Here is a 25,480-nt window from a genome sequence, read left to right on the forward strand (position 1 = left end):
TCATTGGTTTTGCTTTGTTTTATTTTTTTTATTGTTTTATTCAATTCAATTTTATTTGTTTTCATCTCATATAACAAGGTATTAATACAAAGTTAAGCAAGTACATTTTAAAATACATAAGATTTGGATGTCATCAAAACGTTAAGCGTGTGGCTGATGGCACCCATTGAATTATGAGGGTCATTATCCTCTCTACGACTACAACGAACTACAACTACGAACTGCTGATACTACTCCACTTCTTGATCAACCACACTGTCATACATTCAAAACTTTAAAAAATGTAGTACATTGATGCGTGCCTAAAATAAGATCGCGGCCTGTGCCACTTTGAAATTTCCATCATCTAGAAAACGAGCTGAGGATAGACCTTTCTCCAATGCTGCTGCACAATTACGGAATAAGCTTCTTGCCACAATCAGAAATGCTCCAAACATAAAGAGTATTAAAACTGAGGACAAATCGCACCTTTATCCGTAGTAAATTTTGATTTTGTTTTTCATAACACTTTATACTTCACATGTTATGTCACCATTGTATATATGCCGTATTTTTTTTTATCATAGCCTGTTAATATTTTTTTAATCTTTTAGCTTTTTTAGCTTACGGACCCTTTTGTGTGTTAGTGGTGTGGGGTGTGCTATGTATGTATGTAAACCACAATCGCTCCGTATTGTTGGAATGAATTTCTTTCAGCTTGCACCCATATTTGTTTTTCAACGACGACCACGATTCATTTACCTTCATGGGATTCATATTGGATGAATCTGGTACGCTAATACCTACAAGACACGCACAGCAAGACCCAAATATTGAGTATCAAGACTTGTTTGCCACATGTTATGGGGGATCACTACAGTACTTGTTGCAAGCCCTGGAGGATAACCTGGTGAATCTCTCGATAGATTTTGATGAGTTGGAAAGGTACATAATATATCTCTACACTTGTTAGCGACCCTTGATTAGCATAGATAAGTTGACATCAATGTTTATCAACATAGGCAAGGGTCTGGCCTATCGATATGCTTGAGCGATTTGCTACACTGTTCAATGACCTTATTCGTCGTAGAGCATGTAGAAGTAGTGATTTTACAGGATTAATTTACATGACGATAGCTTTAGATTATTTTTGAATTTAGTCCTCTGCACTAGATTGTTAAGGACTCGGTGACCCACCTTTGCACTGCATTTTCGTGGGACCTTAGAGCACATAAGACACACCATTATATTCTAAATTCGAGGTCCTTCTGATATCAAATACAATTTTTAAAATCCGCAAATACAAATTTTATGTCAAAATATTAAAAAATTGACATTTTTGATATTTAACAGTCCTCGAAATAAACTTTATAAATTTAATGATATGTACTTTGGGAGGAAAAGCCGACCATGAAAATTTTGATATTTCGTATTGAAGATATACATGAATTTGGTCATGTATATCTTCAATAGAAAAGGTAAAGACTTACAGCTACATACACATTGCATTACGTGTATAATTATATCGTGAATTTCAAACAAATCCAAATTATTTGATATCGGAAGGACATTCCTTGTATTCAGAAGAAGCAACCGGATGTGTCTAATGTGCTCTCATGTTTCACAAGAAGAACTGTGCAAAGATGGATCACGAGCCCTTTTAACTGTTTACCTGCATTGCACCACAGAGTATTAATGAAGAAGGATAGAGACCTGGATTGTAATTCTATAGAAATTTCACATTATGTTGAGTCCACTCGTTCACTTGTCCATGTAAGGAAAATGTCTTCGAAAAGAGCGGTAGGATTGCAAACATACACAGAACAAAATGGTAAAAAACAAAACCTTAACCATTGATTCAATGGATCCCTACTTGACTATCTACTTTATATAATTAAACATTTTGCTAGGCAAATCCAATAAAAAGTAACTCACTACTTGTTTTTGTTTTGAGCAGTGGATCGTAAACAAAGCAATCAACCGCGACGAAGGTGTCGTCTCTCTCGATCACGTATACGATCCACTGCTCAAAACAAAAACAACATCACTTCCGGGAAATGTCAACAAGCCGTTTCGCGGGAAAAGCAGTGGACCAAGACACTTGTGATCAAGCCATCAGCCCAGATGGCGAAAGCTAAAGTAGTGAGTTACTTTTTATTGGATTTGCCTAGCAAAATGTTTAATTATTTAATCTACAATCCTACAAAATGCATCTATTTACTGATCTACTTTATAACATTTCATTTTCAGTAAACAATTATATTTATTTTCTTGTACAGAAACCAAAAGTTACTAGCACTATATCGGGTGCTAGGAATTGCTGTACCACCTGAAGGTCTAGCTAGCGCCATAGCAGATCCCGATACAACGTACAAATTAACTGCAGACAATGTTATGAAAATGTTGGCCATCTACATGAGATTTCGGTAAGAATGTTGTATAAGACCAGCATCATACCATATAAACCAGCATTGAGAGAAACGTCATATTTTGATATTTTCTAAGCAAAAAAAGTTCAATTATATCATTGTGATTTCCGCATACCGACTAATCGCAGCTTACTATAAACTATCCCCTATAACATTTAGCAAACATGACAAAAACGGCTTAACGCCGCAAAGAAGTCGATAACGTCACCATCAATAATCATTATGATTTAGTTATCTGAAATTTGTCAGTATGTACTGACGTGTGTAAGTGTGTTTCAATCTAGCGCCACCATTGCGCCCTCCCCCCAAATGATTACCGGTGGGTATATCGGAAGAGTAAAGAAACACTTGGATAAAATTGTTCTCATATTCCAGATGCAAAATACCGGTTGTCATCATGGGAGAGACAGGTTGCGGTAAAACAAGGTTGATACAATACTTGTGCCAACTACTTGCAAAGAAAGGCTCAATGGAAACCCCAGCTTCGAGGTTAGAAAACCCATCGATGAATGTGCAAAGAACGTCAGTGACAAAGGTTGAAAATCTCGTCATGATGAAGGTTCGTGTAATACTAAAGGACGTTTATTACTTCAGTCCAATCTGTAGAACCTTGATTGACAATGTAGTTGTTTTTGAAATACAACTTACATATCTTATCAGGATTTATTATGAGAGCGTATTTGAAACAAGATATTTGCTTACCTTAATACAGATACATGGAGGTACAACCATGGATGACATCATCAAGGAAGTCGAAAAAGCTGAAGAAATTGCATTGTCAAATCAGGAGAAGAAAATTAACACAGTGTTATTTTTAGACGAAGCCAATACGACTGAAGCTGTCGGCTTGATCAAAGAGATCATGTGTGATGAAAGAATCCAAGGTAGACCAATCGAAACTGCTGGTGGTTACCTGAATATTATAGCGGCATGTAATCCCTACAGAAGGTACATGTTATACCCTAATTTACTGAATAATAACGAATCAACCCTGTATTACATGTAAGTTTATTCTGATACACCTTTAGACGTCAGTGCAATATCAGCACAACTTCAAGGGCGTAGCCAGGGGAAGCTAGGTGGTGGGGAACTTCCCCCAGAACATTTTCCGGAAAACAAATGGTGACGGCAAAGAGTAACTGTCCTTAAAATGACTAAAATGTGACGAAAATTGACAAATTGCATAAAAAATCCGGAATATAAATCACTGATGTAATATTTTGCTTCTCAAAGATAGTATTTGATATGAAAGTTTATTGCAATTACTCGAAGAAGAATTAAGACAATTAGGGGTTATGTTTTCATGTCTTTTTAAATATTTTTACTATTGTCCTCTTGATATTTCTATAGGCATCCGCAAGCAATGATCGATAAAATGAAACAGAGTGGTCTAGGATATCGTGTTGCTGCTGACAAAACGAAAGAACGCTTTGGTAGGAATATAGGCTATATCTTCTTGTTGTTGCTTTTCTTGCATAATTTTATTAGTTATAACTAAATTATATACAGGGTGATCCAAATAAATTCACCCTTTGGATCATCCTCCGCGCAAGCATGTTAAGGGAGAGTCGCAGCCCATACGCCACTGGGTGAATTGTTGTCAGCCTCTTGTTATCGGCCTCTCCATGTGAATATACCTTCGAGATCATCGAAATTTGTACATAACATTCTATGGTGTGTTTGGGTCAAATTATGACGGTCACTTTTTGACCATATGTGGCACTATTACTCTAACGCCCCGATTCGCCCTACGGGTTGACTGTTTTTGCTATCTGAAGGGATCGAGACAGGTTTTGTAGGATTCAGTGATTTAGTGTAACATTAAGTCATTGAAAGTTTATTCAAAAGCATGATTGCATCCATCCCCACAGCATACTGAGGTGGTCTGAATAGCACAATGTTTTAAGTGTTTCAGTGGTTCACCTCAATTTCAACTTCTTCAAGATACTAGTGATGGTTTTCTTCTTGGAAGGATTTCTAGATTTATAATAAGTATGACAGAGATTCATCGATGTTGCTGAATATCTCTGGAAATCACGCTGAACCATACCGTGGCATCTGCAATAAAGTGGTGCAATCACGTAAAGAGGAGTTGGTTGTGAGGAGGCCATATCTAACTTCTTTGTCTTCTCTTTCGTGTGTTGGTGTGTTATTTTATTTCAGGCTCCATCCCACTTCGGGAATTAGTGTATCGTGTGCAGCCGATACCACCAAGTATCCGGCCACTTGTCTGGGATTTTGGCACTCTCACTGCGGTTGTCGAAAAGGAGTATATCAAGCAACTTGTGGATGATTACGTAAGTGAATAAAGAAAAACAATTATCTTTGTATTCTGCATGGATACTTTAGGAAATAAATTCCTGTGAAATTATTTTTTGTCTTGTTCCTTTTATTATAGAATGCTTCCGGTAGAATCCCAACCACTCCGTCCGAACGACGTGTCATGGTATCCATATTGGCGAATGCGCAGGAATTCATGAAAAATGAGAAGGTTTGGTTTCATTTTAGTATAACGTTGGAAATGTACTTTTAAAATGAAGTTTTGAAACGTGGTCACTTAAAGTAATTGTGTTTCATCGTGTCACTAGCATCACAGGCAATTTTCTTTCTTTCTTATATTGCAGTTGCAGAGCGAATGCAGCTTTGTTAGTTTGCGAGATGTGACCCGTTGCATGGACATTATGGAGTGGTTTCTCAACCATGATAATCTTATTTCGACAATGGGAGAAGTGAGTAACCTATTATTCGCACACATTTTTGGTATGTCGGAAGAGTACTATAAGGGACATGCAACATGTTTTTTTTTACTTGGTAAGGTAAAATTTTAACGTAATGCTCTATTGGGAACTCAACATCTTTATAAATGTCTTTAATTTACGACTTTATTGCTTGTTGTGTAGCATTTATCTACATGGATGTGTTAGCAAAACCGTCAGACAGTGTGTTACCCATAGCAAATGACATGTAAGGCATGTAAGCAAATGTTGATACCTTTCAGGAAATGGAACATCATCAAAGAGGCCGCTTGGGAAGTGAAGCACAAAGATTGCATGATGTCGCGAATGACCTTTCTGATGACCGGCGCTCTTCAAAACATGTGAGTTGTTAATTAAACAAAGGTCTAAACAAGTTGATTTGTCATGCAGACATTAAGGTATCTAATAATCAATTAATATTAAAAATAGATAGATAAATCCATAAATAAATAATAATAATAATAATAATAACACTAATAATAATAATAATAATAATAATAATAATAATAATAATAATAATAATAAATAATAATAATAATAATATAATATTTTATTGTGTTTTTATTGCTATTATTAATGATACGAAGCAAGAGGGATGTACTATAAAAAACCGTAACAATAATGATATCGGAGAAATTGATCGACGTATTCATTATTCTGTAATTACAGGATACTTTAGTTGAGCCAATGGGAGTTTTTGTAAGTTCGCTACATACCAACCCAACCTCCAATGATGAGACGGTTACCATGGTTACCGACCCATTGCAATTTGACTTCGATGTATGTTTATATCAAAATTGTATATAAAACTTATAAACTTAACAGAAAGATTAAAGTTAACTTGCTTACTGTTTCAATACAGCCATAATACAGGGATGCCAGATTTCAGGTAATTGCATGATTTCAGGCTTTTTGTTCCCACAAAGTAGCCCAATTTGTTAAGCTTAATTTGTTAAGCAAATTTGTATTTTCAATCGATATTCCTTGCCAAAATTATGTAATAATATTAGTAAAAAATATTATAAATGGTTTCTGGTCACTATTAGCCGAAATATAATCAGGTTTAAATGAAAGAACCCCGCGTACTATATTGGCCATCTAACTGTGAGCTATGTGGAGAATTTAATGCCTTTATAAGGTAGCAGGAAGAGTCACTCTAATGGAAATGTTGGACATCGTATTTGAGAGAAGTACCAAATTTGATTTTCCATGCCAATTTTATTTTTCGTCCACCATAACTTGATAATACCTTAAATTTCCGAATCGATAAAACGGCATATGTTGGTTCTAAAAACACAAAACTAGTTACTACTTGCTCACATTTGTGAATTAGGATCTTCTATTTATTGTTATACCTTAAAATATCCAAAATTTGGTCAAATTGAACATTTTTTAAAGTCATATTTTGATCCTTTTTGACCCATATTTATAAAAGGAAGAAATATTCTAAAATTTAAAAAAAAGGAATAAGTTTTGTGTCTTTATAACATGAATATGCCGTGTTTGTTGATTTGGAATTTTAGGGTAAGTTTGTTATTGTGGACCAAAAATTGGTATGAAAAATCAAACTTCAAATCGCTTTTCTCAAAAATTACTTGTTTTGTAAGGACTCTGCTATGCTAGTTGGATTTCTTGCTACAATTCCTTTCTGAAAATGTATACTATGACTTTTATGTACTTATTATCATGACGTTGCAATAAAAACAATGTCCACATTAAAGACATTAACCAAACATTAGGTTGGGGCAAGTGTAAACTAAAATATGTCAAACAATCAGGGTTTGGAAAATATTAACCAAATTCATTTAAAAACATCGTATATCAATGATTTTATTGATAAGTACAACAAACGTTTCTTCATTTTTGTAGCACTTCTCCACAGAGTCACCACAAAGTTTTGACTCATCTTCCACGCTGATGTCTAGCAGTGATACTTTGCTTGAGAGCTCAGACAATACGTCTGTCAGTGCAACTAGCGACAATACATCCGTAAGATAACTCACAAAATCTATAATTTTTACGAGGTTACGAAAGCATGGAGAAAGTTGTGGCAACTAGTATCTCAAATTAACCATTAATATTGGTTCTAGAGCCGCAACCTTATGAGTTGCCACTTTTCAAAATCGAATGTGCTGCCCTATAGCGATATTTACTGCATATTTCTTTATTCGGTATATTGCGTCTGACGTCACTGCCAATCAAACTTTTTACGGCCCGATTAGCGAGGTAACGTAACGAGGTACTCACCTGGTGCCTTCACTCGGAGAAAAGTTATCGCCGTACAAGTTAAAAAGCAACTTTTCTAAGCATTGTTGACATGATGTCTTCAGAAAAGCTTTTCTATTATTTTGATCCCTAAAACAACGAAGGGAGGGGTTGCACCATCCCATGATTTTTTATCCGTCGTAAAAAAACTTTTACGCCCAAACGATCTAAGCAAATTGTAGATCCATCCTTTGCGCTCATTTTAGTGATACATTTTTTACCCCAGCACCTTACCCGGGGTAGGACCGGCCATCAAAGATGACCATGGAGGGGGTTGGTGAGGCGCTAATGATTTTCATTTCACTTTTGTGAAATAATTCCAAGAGCTACTGACTTTTTACTTGTTATTTAGGTGAAAGTAGTCATTTCCTTTCATATTTAGGAGAACATTTGGTGAAAATAGCATTATTGTAGAATTTTTAGCCGAAAATTAATTTTGCCTATACTTTTTTTTACATAGCCAGAATTTCTCAATTTTCATGGGCGCCCTCACATTATGACGTCATAGCGATATTATGTGTGGAATGTTTGTACTTATTTTGGTATCACTGGATAGGAGAGACCCATAGCCATACATTGGTATCAAATATTTTGGTAAATGACGTTTATAATTGAAAATTTAGGGGGAGGGTCGCAACAACCCTCCCCTCTTCGTAGTCCGTGTTACAAAATATGGCTCAGTAGTTCTAGGGTTAAGACGGTTTGTATGTATCAATAACTAACCGTAGGGCATGCTGGTTTTCACTGCATTCTGAAATTTCAATTATTGCAAGAAATCGTAAATAACCCGTCTCTGAAAGAAGTGACGTCAGATACAAGAGTTTTACTTGCACACATAGGGCCTGCACTTTGGCTCGACATTTGAAAGGGGCGTGAATTCATTTTTGGATACGCCCCTATTATAATTAGGTAATACTCGACTCACACACATTCCCTATATGTATATACATGTACCACATGTAGTAAATCTGCCTGCTTTATCTGTATTGTGCCGTTCTTAAGAAAATACGGTAGTTAAACACGATTTCATCAAACATTATAACAATAGCTCTTTTACAGTGTGCAATCATCCCGGGAAATAATTGGGCAATAATAGAGGATGTGCGTGAAATTATTGATTGGCTCCATACAAAGGAATTGAACCGGTGTCCTTCACCGTAATCATGGCGCAATGCAGTGCATTCAATCAAACGTTGTCGTCAACCTATTTGATCGTATAGTGCATTTGTTATGTGTGTGAGACGAGCTGTCGCGGTAGATTGCAATAGCTTGTAATCATGCTTTTGTTGAATGAATTTGAGTATTCCGCCATATTTACGGTATGATACGTCAATAGCCTAATCTAGGTGATTATTTGCATTGGATGTCTTGAATACGCTGGCGAGGTTGTGTAATAATCGGATTAATGCTATAACAGTAGGTGAATACAAGTTTTGAATATATCGCGTTGCAAAGCCCCATTCAGTGATCCCAGCGAAAGTGAAAAAAAATCAAATTGTTACTTTTATAAAAAAATTTTAATGAAAACAATTGGCAAAAAACCCAAGAAAACGGCAGTATTGACGAAGTTGAAGCCCCATTCAAATACATGTAGCTAATTTATATATACTGTCAGTATATAAATTACAGATTCACGTAAATGCATTATTTTTGTCTTAAATAGGCCTACACGGCTTAGGGCTGAACCACTAGCAGAAGACACCAAGTTGATGTTTTATGACCTTTGACATTCTTTTGTGGCGAGTGACATGGTCAGTTCAATTCACGCCGAGTGTCCTTGACAGGTTTAACTCTGCTTCAGTGGTCATGAAAGAATTCAAAAGATAACCACTGCCCCAACAATCCCAAGCAATTGTCTGAAACTGCTCTTCGGATGATGTATCATAAGAACTCAGTCGTCAAATGATGATAGTCATATAATGACCAAAAGATTATTACTGACTATATCATTGAAGACTGAGTTCCGCAGTCTTGTACAAAATCTGAATTTTGATGATTTTTACGATCGTCCGGATGAAAAAAAATCACTGAATAGGTCGTTAGTTCCTTCATGTCCTTACACTGGCAATATGAATCAAAGAAAAAAAAAGAAAAAAATAAATAAAACAAGAAAAAAAAAAAAGACAAAGAAAAGAAACAATAAAAGAAAAACAAATATGAAAAGTTCGAACAATATTTGATTTATAAAATTAATGTGACCGTGATGAGGCTCGAACTCACCACCTTCCGATTTAAAGTTCGAAGCGCTAGTGTACCAAATTCTGATGCCTTACCAAGTGAGCTGTGCTCCTGAGATACGAAATAAAAATAAAATAATACACTGTATACCTGCTTGTGTCGGTAATTGATTTACTCAAATTCCATAATGGTACAGTGCAACAGAGCAAAAATGCCCAAAATTTAAAAGCTAGGCCTATATAATTTATGACCACTATACACTACACATAAAAATACTAATACAAGGGAATTTCAACGTAAGAATCCAAACAATTAAGTACCAACATGCACAGCATTGTCCTTATATTACATTTGGGTTTTTAACAAAATGTTATCAAACCTCTACTGTGATTGGCAGCTGCACAAGGCATCTCTTTGATAGTTGATAATGGCCATCCATTCAGCAAGTGGCTACTAACTGACCTTGACAGGCTTGAATGAGCACTGTCATCTGCTACAAAACCATCACACTCTAGGACCTGATCACTCCATAATGCTACAGGGAGCACAGTACTTTGACAATGGAGTGAAAGACTATTATTATTGATTAGGCGCGGATTTTAAAAGTACAGCTCTTATGCGTGTATAGCAAAAATCATGTAACTAAAGTACTAAATGCATTCTGCAAAATGCGCTCTGACCAATTTATAAAGCATTTCATTAGCTTTCATTTGACATATTGTTTGACATATTTGGAATTATGGTAAATCATTAAATAAAATATTTATTAATTAATCAATTATGTCAATTAATTAAAAATTTAATGCAAATATGCATATTTCTCTGACAGAATTGTAGGATTTGACAAGAGCCATCTTTCTTGTAAGTTTGATTCTTATAACATACCGGTATCGTATTGCGTCCCGTTATAGTTGCAGAAAAAAAATACGTGTGCAGGACACACACACACACACCCCCACACCCCCACCCACACCCAGAGGATCGTACCGTTTTACAATCGTATAACATTCATTGGCGCTAGTAGTAGTAAATTCCAATTTTCTTTGCTTTACCTCACTTGTTCTGCTCAAAATTAAAAGGGGACATATCTGACAGTAAAAGCTTACATTTTATGGAAATTATGTTTAACTATTTGCTTAAACAGCACAAAACAGATAAATCAGACAAATTTACTATACATAGGCCTATACATGTATGGTATGCCAAGGACTGTTTAAGAATATAACATTAGATTTATGATATTTACTTCGAGGACTGTTATATATCAAAAATGTGAAAAATATCAAATTTTAATAATTTGTCATAAAATTTGTATTATATCGTGAATTTCAAACAATGAAATTTATTTGATATCAGAAAGACATTCTTCGTATTCAGAATGCAATTCGATATGTCTGATGTGCTCTCATGTCCCACAGAACATACTATCGAGATCCCTTAATTTGGTTAATTTTCTTTGTCTTTTTTTTTCTTTTCTTGTTTTATTTATTTTTTTCTTTATTTTTCTTTGATTTATATTGCCAGGGTAAGGAGAGGAGGGATTAAAGGCCCATTCAGTGATTTTTTGATTTTTTTCATCCCGGCGATCGTAAAAATCATCAAAATTCAGATTTTGGATACTAGATTGCGGAACTCAGTCTTCAATGATAGTCAGTAATTTTTATATTTTGGACATTATTATGACTATCATTTGAGGACTGAGTTCTTATGATCCGAGGAGCAGTTTCAGACAATTGCTTGGGATTATTGGGGCAGAGGTTATCTTTTGAATTCTTTCATGACCACTGAAGCATAGTCAAACCTGTCAAGGACACTTGGCGTGAATTGAAAGACCATGTCACTCGCCACAAAAGAATGTCAAAGGTCATAAAACACCACTTTGGTGTCTTCTGCTATCTAAAGGCCTATGGCTGATTTTGTACCTTTCGTCATTGTCATAGATGTGCTAACATAGCTTGCTAGTGCAGTGGTTCAGCCGAAAGCCGTGTGTCTAAGACAAAAAATAATGCATTTACGTGAGTCTGTAATTTATATACCGGTACTGACAGTATATAAATTAGCTACATGTATTTGAATGGGGCTACAACTTCGTCAATACTGTCGTTTTCCTGTTTTGTTTTTTTGCCATTTGTTTTTCATTAAAAAATTTATATAAACGTAACAATTTGATTTTTTTTCACTTTCGCTGGGATCACTGAATGGGACTTTATAGCGCGGATTATTCAAAACTAGTTTTTACCTACTGCTATATAGTATTAATCCGATTATTACATAACTTTGCCAGCGTATTCAAGACATAGGTTATGTAGGGATAAACTGTACATGGGTATTCAGTATCGAAGTTACGTAATGTTACTATGCCAACGGGATCACGCGCCAGAGTAATGAACTACGATCGAAACAATCACCACACAAAGTATATGGTACTCGAAGGATATAAAAATAGCGTGATCCGGTAACCAAGAGAATTACGTAACCACTTCGATGCTGAATAGAGGCCCTGCATGCTTTTATCGATTGGCTCCAAACAAAGGATTTGAACCGGTGTCCTTCACCGTAATCACGGCCATCAATTATTCCATGTCACGGCGCAGTAGCCTACAGTCCATTCAATCAAATGTTGTCAGTGTGCGAGACGAACGATGTATAAATCTGGAGGTCACATCATCACTTATCATGCTTATTGTAAAAAGTTTGTCCAATGCATATACTGTGTGTATTGTTCCCGGGTATTGTCAATGCAGTCAAGCAAACAGGTATTATATTTTGAAAAGGCCGCTATAGTATATTCACAGGGTGTCTTGAATGGCCAATCATATGGGACATAATCAAATTGCAGTGACTGCTTCCTTTGTTACCACATGTCAGTCATTATGTGATTATTGGACCATGTAAACCTGCAAAAAAACGAGCCAAAGTGCAGGCCCTATGATCCTAATTGTGTTTTCTCCATTCAGGAAGCATTGGTGATGACAAAGCTAACACGGGCATTAGTGTTGGCTCTTGGAGTATGTTATCATGCACGCCTGCAAAAAGGAAGAGCACAATTTCGTAAACACATTGCAGCCATGTTCAAACCACCTTGCGTTCTCTTGGGCGGTCCAGATCAAATTATTGATGTGATCTGCAGGTGAGTCATGGGTTTTTCTATTCTTGTGTTGTATCGTTATGATACTGCAACAGTTTAAAAGCATTTTGACCGTAACCATGGTGACAGCAACAATTTGCTTTATAAATAGTACGGAGCAGAACTAAAGATTGTAAAATATCTCAAGTTCATGGGTTTGAAACGTGCAATGACATTGTTTTGGAGCTAATAAACCACCTACCAGGGGCGTAACCAGACCTGACCTTCCGGGGGGGGGGGCAAGATCGAAAAATTTCCCAATTTTTGACCAAAAGTTGTATTATTTATGTGCGCATCGCGAGCGGCTTGCCGCGAAGTGATAAACGGGTGGGGTCCAGGGGCCCGCCATAGGGCCACTGGTGGGGTCCAGGGGCCCTATGGTTTTTGGCATATTAGAAGCTAAAAATCCAGTGTTCAGAGTACAAAATTTCACAATGAAAGTAGTATAGATCTTCTTCCCTCTTTCTTTCCCTTTCTCTTCTCCTTCCCTTTTCTCTTCTCCTTCCCTTTTTCTTCCCTCTTTTTCTTTTCTTCTTCCCTTTCTCTTCTTCCTCTTTTCCCCTTTTTCTCTTCTCCTTCCCTTTTTTCTTTCCTCTTTTCTCTCCTTCCCCTTTTCCCCTTCCCAATGTTTTGCTCTTCTTCCCAGTTTTTTTGTGTCCGGAGGGCAGCTTGCCCCCCCCCACCCCCCACTGGTTACGCCACTGCCACCTACACTGAACATTAATTTCGAGCATAGTTTCGAGTACCAAGAGAACAAAGAGCAAGACAGGCAATTTTAAAATGTCTTATACTTCCAAGTTTTATCGACTTATTTCAGCTGCCAAGATGAATTTCTCAAAGATGTAGACTTGGGACCAAATATTGCACCAAATGCTGCTCTGAAGGAGAACGTTTTCTTGATGGTGATATGTATTGAATTACGCATACCATTGTTCCTCGTGGGAAAACCAGGAAGTTCAAAGTCGTTAGCAAAGTCGATTGTATCAAAGGCAATGCAGGGAGCCCATTCAAAGTCGCCTCTGTACAGGTCACTAAAACAGGTACGTTCAGTGTTTTTTTGTTCAATTTTGTACGCAGCAAAGCTTACAACTAGAAGATATTTTTTTAGTCTATCTTCATCAAAATCATGTACAACTGAGATGTTCATCCAACACGGTTGCTTGATGCCATGTAAAACTGTGGTCATTTTTAAGTAAAGTTGAACACTAATGGCGCTATTTACCTTAAATTTTCTTTCATCTTTACAAGGGATAGACGTGTGTATAATGGCATTAAAACATAAAAATGTGTAACATATGGCAAGGAAATTTTCAAACTACTTTTTATCATGAAATGAAAGGAATAACTCATATTATTGGGCTTAATTAGATTTAAAATATATGTAAATAGCGCCCTCAATTTGCACATAAATATACAGTTTACCACAAAGGCAGAAAAAGATGAAAAATTTGTTATAGCTAAAATATATGTGTATGTGGGATAGTTGTTGGTATTGTTAATGGTCTAGAATTGGAAATTATATAATGATTTGTTAGAAACGTTAATAAATGATCAAATCAAATAACAGTGCCAATTGATTGGTTGCTCCTTTTTTATTGATAAATGAAATGTTGTTTCTTTACTCAACCAATTTAATACGTATAAATTGTACTGCATTAAAACAGGTTCATATGCTAGCATGCCAGTGCAGCCCATTGACAACTTCTGCTGATATTCTTCACGCATTTGAACGTTGCACTAAATTCCAAAAGAAGAAAATCACCCAGAACTTCGTGTCCGTAGTTGTCCTTGATGAAGTTGGATTAGCTGAAGATTCTCCAAAATTGCCCCTAAAGGTAGTAAAGTTCATATCAATCAATATATACAAGGCTTTCCCTACTCCCTATTCCTGAAAAATAGCGCACTAATTTTTTAGCATTAATATTGTCCCGTTTTTTTCAAATGACACATAGCTAAATCCTAATCCTTTAGTTAGTTCTAACTAATCATGACAGTCAAATGTTACTATTTGGGCAATTTTGCATGTTTTCTTACAATTGTAGTCTCAGAATTCTAAGACTTGGCACAAGTATTTGAACTTTTAATTTTAAGCTAAAAGTGAGATCAAATCTTTATTCTTTTACGTTATTCTCGATAATTGGTTATGAAAAATATTAGAAAATGAGTATCATAAAAGTTAGAATGCATAACTTGAAATAAGTCTTTGTACGAGTCTTTGGGCTTGATTGTCACAGCATACGCAAAACACCCTAAAAACGCATGTTTTTTGGCCCTTATTTCCAAAAATTGACCAAATATTAAAATTTCATTTCATGACTTTCATTACCAGTTAGACCTAAAGGATTAGGATTTAGCTGTCTCATTTGGCAAAACTTGATACTAGTTTTTAATATAAAAAACAAAACAAAAAACAACAACAAATTAGTGCTGTATTTTTCTGGAATTAGGATTAGGTAAACATACACAAGGCGTACAAGTCCACACCACCCCCGGTATACGCCCTCAACACATCCTTTCATATAAACGCACTCCAGCTCGTATGTTTATTGCAAAGAACTTACACGCTTTCGTTTGGTTAGTCTTTGCCATTTAAAAAAATAATGTTATTATCATTTCTGATCATTTTAAGCCAAACTAATTAGGTAACATGAAAAAAAAACCACTTCTTTTTTTTACCGCTTACCGTGGTGCTATGGGGATTTTTAAGTCATAATAAGTATGACTTCAATTCACACTTGATCTATTGTCCTATTAATATACAACGAATTTGTCTGAATCCAATTAGGTGTAAGTTGGGACGTGTGTAAACATTACAAATATGCCAAAAATCAGGTTTGAACAAAATTGACCAAACTCATTTTAAAAGATCGAACATGAGAAGCATGACATTGCGCGTCTCGACTATTTTTATTGGTCTATTTGAATTTCTGTATCAGACTCTACATCCTCTACTTGAGCCAGTTGTCGATGAAGAAAATAGATTCAAGAGAGTCGGTTTCATTGGATTATCCAACTGGGCGCTTGATCCTGCAAAGATGAATCGCGGTATTATGGTATCGAGAGAGGATGCGACTGAGGAAGAGCTCATAGTAACGGCAAGGTAACGGCTATTATAGATATATACACCAGGCACAAAAGGAAACTCGTCAGATATAGTCATCCTTGCTATTCAACAAATTTTTGATTTAGGGGTTTGACGGTTTGGAGGCGCATATCTTGGTCAATTCTTGTTCGATTTTCACGAACAGGGTGTCAAATGAAAAAGCAAAGTCCAATTAACAAAATGTATATTTCCGAATAATCCAAAATTATCAGGTGGTTGAACAGTAAGGATTATTTCACTGTGAACTATTTTGCTGCGTATGCAATGCAGCAATTTGTGATCCTCAAAGGAAAAGCCGAACGATTTTTTAAAAGGACATATTGTAGTACTTGCCTTTTGAGTTACATTGACGGTATTGTTAGAATCAAACACTTTGGCTAATTAGTGTAATGAATTAATTAAAGTCATCAGTGGAAGTCGCTATGTTTTGATACTTGGGCTGTAGTGACGTCATATTGCACACGATGGGCGGGCCCTTAGGTCGTATGATAAGCGATATTGACAAATCAGCGAAACAACATGCATGTGCAACCATGACTGTTTCAAAATAGCCCGCCAAAGTCATGCAGGTAACTCCGAGGTCATGCATTGAATTGGTTTGAATGACGAATACTACGGGAAACAGCTCCTTTTGTTAGAAGTCACACATGAGTGAAGAAGTGGATAACCTCCATAGGAAAAACTAGCATTGCCCACTCGGCTGTATCGATACTTAGGCTCCCTGGGCTGTAGTGACGTTAAGAAATGATCAAAAATGGCCGCCCCTGATACCGGGAAATGTAAAGATATTTTAATTTTATTTCATTAAGAGGTTTTTGTACTTTAAACGAACCAGGTATATTTATTAATTCATAAACAATGATAACAGGGCAAAACATAACATGACCGTCACTGATATATGATTTAGGAGATTTGGTTAAACATTTAAAAAAAAAGCATTCAGTGACATGAACACAATATTATGACAATACAATATTTGATATAATTTTATAGGGGAATTTGCAGCACTGATCAAGATGTTTTGATGAAAATACAAGATCTCATTCCACCTTTGGCCCAAGGCTACCAGATAGTCTGTGAGAAGCAGTCTAGAGAATTCTTTGGACTCCGTGATTACTACAGGTACTTTTGAAGTAAATGTTGTTTTAGGCATAATTCGAAAAAATGCTTTCTCTTTTGTTCTATATTGTTAACTGCTATTGACATTTTTTCTTTAAAAGTTTGATTAAAATGGTCTACGGGTTTGCAAAACTGTCCAAGACCAGTCCAACTTCCCAAGAAATGGAACATTGCATTAAGCGCAACTTTGATGGTTTCAACGAAAAGATCAAACCATATGAGATATTCCAACAATGCTTAAAGGACCACAATGTAGAGCTGAAACATGTAAGTATTAAATTTAGGGGTGGTGCAATAATTATGTGTACCCCCGGGTGGTGAATTCTCAAAATGGTCTGCCAAAAATCGCTTGCCCCCCTTGGGCGTGCCAAAAATCTTCCCCCCCTTTCGACGTGCCAAAAACCTTTTCCCCCTTTTGACGTGCCAAAAAATCTTTGCCCACCCCCTAACACATGCAAGATTTTGGGGAACCCGAATTTAAAACCTTAAATTGTCTTATCATATAATGCGAGCGCAGCGAGCAGGACATTTTGCATATTTGAACGTTTTCGTACAAAAATCTTTGCCCCCCTAACACATGCAAGATTTTGGGGAACCCGAATTTAAAACCTTAAATTGTCTTATCATATAATGCGAGCGCAGCGAGCAGGAAATTTTGCATATTTGAACGTGTTCCTAACGTTTTCCTACGCCTTTTTAAGGCGTAATATAGAAACGGTACCCAAAATACCTGTGCCAAAATTGCTTGCCCCCCCTTTCGACCTGCCAAAAATCGCTTGACCCCCCTTTCGACGTGCCAAAACATCCTTGCCCCCCCCTTTGGCCTGCCAACAAATCTATGCCCCCCCTATAATTCACCATCCTGGGGTACACATAATTATTGCACCACCCCTTAGTAAGTTTTAAATTTAACATGACCGATCTTTGATTTAACTTAAAAAGACCGATCTTTGATTTAACTTAAAAACGCATGATAAAACCTGAAAATCCTTAGTGCCAGGCTGAAATGGGCAATCTGAACAAAAACGGCGGGAACAAATGAGCGGTGATAGCGTGCTTACTAAAACGGAATTGTACATATAATAGGGTACATCAAAGCACCAAATGTATTCAGAGAAGTTCAAATTTCTTACACTACAATATATTAACTTGCTTCACCTTACAAAGTCAAAATAGTTGAGTGTACTCTTGAAAAATAATAAATCATATTTTTTTGGTTACTTTACAACAGGCGGAAGACCATCCCGATTGTAGCCAGGGTGGCTTGTTGAATGCAAGTATGGAAGGAATTCCACAGGTGTCTGAGTAAGGCTGTTTTGCTTATTTTAATAATAATATACTTTCTCATCGTCAACGCTTGGTGCTCCTAGAGCACAGCAACGATAGTACTCCTGGAGCACTATAACACACTGTGCTCCTGCAAGGATCACAAGAACAACTAGAGGGCCTTATATTTGTGCACACATACGGCTATACCCGCATGTTGTCGGTGTACCCAAACTTACAGTTCTTATTTGCTGAGGACTTAAACTAAAGAAATTGTAAAAAGTCGCCCAATTGGGCGAAAAATGTGTAAAAAGTGAAAGTCTAAGTCACAAGCTTTAATTTAATGTAGGTTGCACTCTCGTAGCATTTAAAATAAAGAAATTGTAAGAAGTCCCCTCACAGGGGAGTCGTCTATCTTACTCTCCATAGGTTTCTGTTGTCAGTCTCTCTTATTCACAGAGAGGCTATGTAATATGATTAGGGGAAAACTATTCCAGAGGGCGTATGTAAATTAAATGGAGCAGCCATTTCAGATGGAGTATGTAAATTAAACGGAACAGCCAATTTTGGGGTCATTTCAGAGGGAGTATGTAAATTAAATGGAACAGCCAATGGGTATGTAATTTAACTGGAACAGCCTTAACGCTTCACGCTGGTATTTCCAATTATTATATTATAATACGGATCTGTCTGTTTAGTCCTACGTGTGTGGGGTGTGTGGGTGTTAGTAACAATATAATTCTCAGGTGCTATCTGTGTACAAAATCTGAGCCCGGAAGCTGCTTTATTTGATGAGAAACGGCCGGTCTTTTGTTTTAACATTTGGGGCCCTGGGGCCCATAATATATGACTTATGAGGCCATGTACATATGTTGAAGTATAATTCTCTAGTGCTATCAGTAGACTTAAGCTGGGCACTGTAGCTTCTTTATTTACTGAGTAACGGCCGGCCCGTGGTATTTTTTAGCGTTTGGGCCCCAGGGGCCATATTATGTGACATATGGGGCTCATTTGTACATATACCAATGTAATTCTCAGGTGCAATCTGTGTACAAACTCTGAGCCCTAAAGCTGCTTTATTTGATGAGAAACGGCCGGCCCTTTGTTTTACCATTTGGGGCCTCGGGGCCCATAATATTTGTCTTATGAGGCTCATGTACGTATGTTGAAGTATAATTCTCTAGTTCTATCAGTTGACTTAAGCTGGGCATTGCAGCTGCTTTATTTACTGAGTAACGGCCCTATGTTTTAGCGTTTGGGGCCTTGGGCCCATATTGTGTGACAAATGGGGCTCATATAAATATATAACAATATAATGCTGAAGACCTATTAGTGTACCAAATCTGAACTCTGTAGCTACTTTATTTGCTGAGAAACGGCAGGCCCTTTGTTTTAACATTTGGGCCTCTGGGGCCCCTAGCCTTGAACATCTAGGGCCAAAATGGGAAAAAGGCACATCTACAATGTAGGGCTCATACATGTGCCACATATGAGCCCTAGTGCCCTTGTAGCCGGCCCGTGGTATTTTTTAGCGTTTGGGCCCTGGGGCCCATAATATATAACATATGGGGCTCATATATACTTGTATTTATAGAGTACCCATGGGGCTATCAGTGTTCCAACTCAGGGCCCTGAGGCTGCTTCATCTGATGAGAAACGGCATGATTTGTGTTTTTACCTTTCGACCCCTGGGGCTCGTGACCTTTGACCTCTGGGGCCGAGATGGGCAAAAGGCACATCTACGGGGTAGGGCCCATAAGTGTACCACATATGGGCCCTATGGCCCTTGTAGTTTTAGCGCTAGCCTTGGCAGAATGATGTGTTTGATGGAAGGAAAACGAGGAGGAGGAGAAGGAAGAGGAGGAGAAGAAACCACAGGATGGGAATATACCCTGCATGCTCTGCATGCGGGTATAACACAAGAGTTATGTTTAGTGCTCTAGGAGCACAAAGGTTAAGGTTAGTGCTCCAGGAGCTTTATGATTAACCGAGTTTTCTGTTAATGCTTCTTCCACACATTAAACAGTACAATGACGTGACTTGCACATACAATACAGGTTGAACATAGAATGTATTTTATTTTTATTTTTTCCGTATGTGACCAAATACCTTGTCCAATTCTTCTAGTTTTGTCCAAATGTTTGTTGCAGATGTAGAGTTATATAGGCAAAATCGAAATCAGTCGGTAATGTAAAGTTAGACAGTTGTCACAACTTGATACAGTTAAGCAAATACCAAGGATGCATAAGGCTCATTAATTTTGCCAATGATTATAGATGAGTAACAGCTTTAACTAATAGATGCTAATGGCAATGACTATTAAAGTTTAAGCACAAAATTAGCTTTAGTTCTGGTTCATTTTAACCAGAGTTGCAATGGTCGCAACTATATCATTACCCATGGCCATGATAATAATAATGATTATGCTATAACTACATACATGTAAATTATTCTAATTAACAGCGATACACGTGGTGGTCTCAACGTTAGTCGCTACTTGTTGGTTTTGACCGAAAACTTTGCGGCTCTGCCGATTGTGGAAAAACAGTTTGCAGAGAAACGGCCTGAAGTTATTTTCGGCAGCAGCTTCCCAAATGACCAGGAGTACACACAAGTAAGTTCTAGAAATGATGTGTGTATCTGCGTCTTTGCTTGTATGTCTATTTAATGTACGATCTTTATTCAGAATATACCTTCATTTTTTTCAAAACCGATTTTTTTTTGGGCATATTTGTAATACCTACACATGTTGCAACTTAAATCTATGAGCAAACTGTCAAATTCGCCCTATTTGTAGTAAAACGGGATGATTTTCTGTTGGTCCAACATATTATCATATATATGTTTGAACGATCGTAAATCGTAGTCTCCTACGAATCCAATTTGGTTACGCTCCCTCCACATGTGGCCAACCAAACTGGCTGCGTAGGAGACTAACTCTGAGGCCGCACTCGCCGTCCTCATCCAGAAAGTGCGAGATATTTCGAGTGATAGCGGTTTATGATGTTGTTTCTTTGCAAATTCACAATGTTTTTCGCGTCCAAATGTATTGGGAACTTTCATAATGATTGAATATTATCATTTTGGAAGAAAAAAAGAAAAATCTAAAAATTTAAAAAGATCGTACATTAAGGCTTTAAAGTGGGACCAATTTTCTCAAATTTTTTTCTATTTTATGTTGTGTTTTATGACACGCAATTTACGAAAATCAATCACGGTGGTAGGCCTTGATCCCCGTTCTTCGTTTGTGTAAAGGTACAGCTGAAAGAACATTGTTTCTGTTAAAATTGAATAATATAGGTGTGCAGAGATATCAACAGTATCAAGATCTGCATGGAAGCAGGAAGAACAGTTATTTTGCTGAACTTTGACCAGCTTTACGAGAGTTTGTACGACGCCTTGAACCAGTACTATGCCCATTACAAGGAAAACTGTTTTGTTGCCCTCGGACTTGGTACACACCGGGTGAAATGCAAGGTGGATCCCAAATTCAGGTATTATTGTTTAATAGTTAATAATTAGTATGTAAGTGACCGCACACGTACGAGGCAATTTCTTGAAATAAGGAAATAGTCTGAAAAGCTTTTAGATAATTAGATAAATTAGATAATTTGTTAGTAATACGTCAATACAGTTAATGAGCAATTGAATGTTGAACGTGCAAAAATAAGTGTATCATTTTTAAACGTGAACAATTGTTGATTATTCACATAAGGGTGACAGCACAATATTACGTGGCTTACTAGAATTGTGTAAAACACGAGAAAATGACACATCTTTGAGTTCTTTTACTCAAGCGAATTTAATTAATGATAATAACAATGGAATACAATGAAACTATGAATCAAAATATCTTAGAAATCGACTTTTGATGATTTGACTCGAATTTCAAATAATTTGTTCAACATTCTTCCCAATTTATTTGTATTTTATTAGATTAATTGTGATTGCGGACAAAACAGACGTTTATGACCACTTTCCAACGCCATTGATAAACCGATTAGAAAAGCATTTCTTGTCATCAGCAACCATGTTGACTCCAACACAACTCAATCTGGTAGCCGAGCTCAATCAATGGGTTCAGGAGTTCTCTTCTATAACCCTCCCAAAAGATGTAGAGCAGTAAGTTTGAGCTTATATTATATAGAGGGCTTTGTCTTGAGTATTGTGCACAAGGCTTAGGCTACCCTATGCATGGTATGTGACCCCAATCAATATCTTCAGTCTTAAGTATTAATTTCCAATAGCTCCTCACTTAGCCAATTAGCGCCCACCCTCACTAAATTTACAATTTGAATTCTTTCAAACCGATGAGAATTGGACAATACTATGAGAATTTAAATTTATTTCATTGCTACCCAATTTTCTCATCCGAATGAATGAGAAATACTAATTAACATACCAACAACCTGTCACATTGTTTTAAATTAGAAAATTGAACACGATAATACAATACGTTAACACATTAATTAGTATTTCTCATTCATTTGGATGAGAAAGTTTCATAGAAATGAGACAATTTTCAATTCTCTTAGTTTTAATAATGTATTATGCAAATCAGTAAGTTTCTCAAGAAGTTTAATAATGATTGGCGTAACTTTGAAATCAATGTGCTAATTAAGAGTATATAAAGGGTCATCATAAAACTCGATAATTCTGTAATGATGTTTATTTTGCTGTTCATTCAGTAGAGCGGTTCATGTATGAAGAGCATGTTTCCGCGCAATTGGCTACATACATTATTTGCTACAGTTAAGGAGACTAACCATATGAGTTGCTATAGAGCGATTTTCTTTTTCTCAAACAAGGTGCATATTCGACGTTGAGGACGCATTTGTTGGTTTTCACAAAGATTTAATTGCCAAACTAGTATTCCGAGCTCTTGATCAGAAAACCAAAGGGGATCAACCGACGGAGAATGAGGTAACTATCGTAGTATATTAGTGGTAAAATACTAGTAGGCATATGTTGTAATTGCTGGCGGTGATGCTGGCGGTGATATTGGTGATGATGGCGTTAGCGCTGGTGGTGGTGGTGGATCTAGTGGTAGTGTACAGTTGATGGCGATATCTATATTGCTTACCGTGATGTTAGAAAAACGTGATAGAAGCGAATCATGTGGGTGAGGTGCATATTTAAAAATGGGTCTTTGCAAGAATTGGCTTCGAGTTTACTAAATATTTTTGGTTTAATTCGCTGACTTTGTGCACGTTAGTAACCATTGGTTACTGGTTTAAGCCTGGGCTCATACACCTGTTGCGAATTATGATATGCTATATGATTTGTGCTGTGATCATTTCGTTCAGTGGTTCGTATCAAAGAAAGCGTGAGCCAGTTGTCCTAACAGTGGTAATATTCTAACGTGCACTACGCCAGCAAATACAACCTACAAATTCACGATTATAATATTACAGACCATGATTCGTAGAAAAGTCAAGATATCACTTCTTCAGTGTGCTACACCAGAAGCGATTATGCGACTCCCGTATTCGAAACTGAAAGATGAGTTTGGGGACCTTTTTGAGATCTACTTTTCAAATCAGAAGCATAGCAGTCTTAAGGAGTATCTGTGTCATCATCTAAAGGACAAAATCAGGCGATCACAGGGGCTTATGCTGCAGGTAGAACCACCTTTAAAATTAATTGTAAAGTATGATCAAGTTAAGTTATTCAATTCTTAAGAAGTTCCCAGAAACACAAAAATGTTTATAAAACGTTATAGACTGAACATTTTACGTAAAACAATGGAACACCAATGTTCTTGCATGCTAGTGATTCTAACATATCAAAAAAGCGGATATAAGGTAAAAATGCTAATTTGCATAAAATGAAATGGCCGTTAATGCTCACGTTGCATTCCTCACCTTGACTTATTTTACGATGTTACCCAGGTAACAAAACACCCTAGATATGGCATACTATTCTTTGTTTAAAACGTTGTTCCAAGCGGAACAATTTGAGACCAGTTTGATAATGTTGTTTGCATTTATCCTGCAAGGTAACAACACATTCCCGGTTGCTGGTAAGCCAAGATCTTGAACAACTCGAACGTGACCTGAAATTGGAGCAGAAGTGTTTGAAACCCCTTTACCTGCATAGTTTTCAAACACAACAGCAATTTCGACAGGAAGTAAGGTAAGTATTATATAAATTGAAAATGAAATAATGTATTTATGTTAAGTAGTTATTGGCCATTATTATTTCATTGCATACCTATGATCACATAAATGCGCGGGCGCGCACCATGTGTACACAATTAGTTATGGTTTTGGAAGAATAGCGATTGTCTCGCATCAATTGTTATAAATTAAAGAGTATGGATCAGACAGGACAACGCCTGTTACTGGGTCAAATTTAATACACGCTGATGGAAACTATATATAACAAATTAAACGAAGGAGCAAAGAATACGAACTGAAGCGAAATCACATGCGCAACATAATTTCAACAAACAGAGGAATCGCTCTTCGGTATTTTGACAAACCATAACGATATCATAACTTTTATTGTGATCTCTTTATTTTCTCACATATGATTGATCATTATCTTGTAATAATTTATGTGTGTGTCTTCTTAGGCATTTTGTAACCACCAATGTAGACTGTGAGCGCATTCTAGTCGTCCAGTGTGAAGACGGGCACAGAAATGGTCAACTGATAGCATGTGCTTCTTACTGCATTGTTGACGAAATAATGCGAAGTGATATACATACGAAGCCGGTACATGTAGTTCTCGTCATCAATCTAGCCCGAATGACGAAGGGATTTGTGAGCTATCATGGTATATATTTAGCAATTTTACAATGCAATATATAATAAAATACGTATAAATATTCAACTTATCCAAAACACCACTAAATAACACATATAATATACACCATTTACCTCAATATAACTGAGATGTGATGATAGAGGTAGAACTGTTTGAATGAGCCTCATATTACCCCGGAGGTTTATAAAATAGGGTTGATGTCACCAAAATGTTCTTCATAGAGGAAAAAAGTTTTCACTGAGATTACGGCGACCAAAGCTCTGGAATCGCCATATAATATACACCATTTACCTCGTATCTTCATCCCTGTGATTGGCTGTGATTTCCCAACAAATCCATGGAAACGGTCCTCATCCAAGAATCCCCATGAATCCAGCTATTTGGCATCTGGTACTGACATGCATGTAGGTGCATGCATGTAGGTACATGCATGGTTCATCATTATACAAGAATGCTGCCCTGATTTTTTAGAAGAGAAATAAATGCA

At 36.7% G+C, this 25,480-nt stretch overlaps 1 protein-coding gene across 1 annotated transcript in view; it reads left to right on the forward strand.

The window, feature by feature from the left end:
• LOC140150696 (E3 ubiquitin-protein ligase RNF213-like) overlaps positions 1-25,480 on the forward strand; it is a 70,433-nt gene that overhangs the window by 18,243 nt on the left and 26,710 nt on the right. The window contains exons 19-43 of the mRNA XM_072172779.1: positions 697-924; positions 2,259-2,405; positions 2,784-2,967; positions 3,121-3,356; positions 3,759-3,841; positions 4,572-4,705; positions 4,807-4,899; positions 5,033-5,137; positions 5,407-5,505; positions 5,834-5,944; positions 7,034-7,153; positions 12,565-12,737; positions 13,552-13,774; positions 14,399-14,569; positions 15,671-15,834; positions 16,831-16,959; positions 17,058-17,223; positions 18,188-18,261; positions 20,686-20,836; positions 21,523-21,716; positions 22,159-22,344; positions 23,031-23,145; positions 23,637-23,843; positions 24,221-24,357; positions 24,800-25,002. Of these exons, the coding sequence (XP_072028880.1) occupies positions 697-924; positions 2,259-2,405; positions 2,784-2,967; positions 3,121-3,356; positions 3,759-3,841; positions 4,572-4,705; positions 4,807-4,899; positions 5,033-5,137; positions 5,407-5,505; positions 5,834-5,944; positions 7,034-7,153; positions 12,565-12,737; positions 13,552-13,774; positions 14,399-14,569; positions 15,671-15,834; positions 16,831-16,959; positions 17,058-17,223; positions 18,188-18,261; positions 20,686-20,836; positions 21,523-21,716; positions 22,159-22,344; positions 23,031-23,145; positions 23,637-23,843; positions 24,221-24,357; positions 24,800-25,002 (3,833 nt within the window). The remainder of the gene's footprint in view (positions 1-696; positions 925-2,258; positions 2,406-2,783; positions 2,968-3,120; positions 3,357-3,758; positions 3,842-4,571; positions 4,706-4,806; positions 4,900-5,032; positions 5,138-5,406; positions 5,506-5,833; positions 5,945-7,033; positions 7,154-12,564; positions 12,738-13,551; positions 13,775-14,398; positions 14,570-15,670; positions 15,835-16,830; positions 16,960-17,057; positions 17,224-18,187; positions 18,262-20,685; positions 20,837-21,522; positions 21,717-22,158; positions 22,345-23,030; positions 23,146-23,636; positions 23,844-24,220; positions 24,358-24,799; positions 25,003-25,480) is intronic.

The sequence above is a fragment of the Amphiura filiformis genome, chromosome 4 (genome assembly GCF_039555335.1).
Source record: "Amphiura filiformis chromosome 4, Afil_fr2py, whole genome shotgun sequence".
Taxonomy (NCBI): Eukaryota; Metazoa; Echinodermata; class Ophiuroidea; order Amphilepidida; family Amphiuridae; genus Amphiura; species Amphiura filiformis.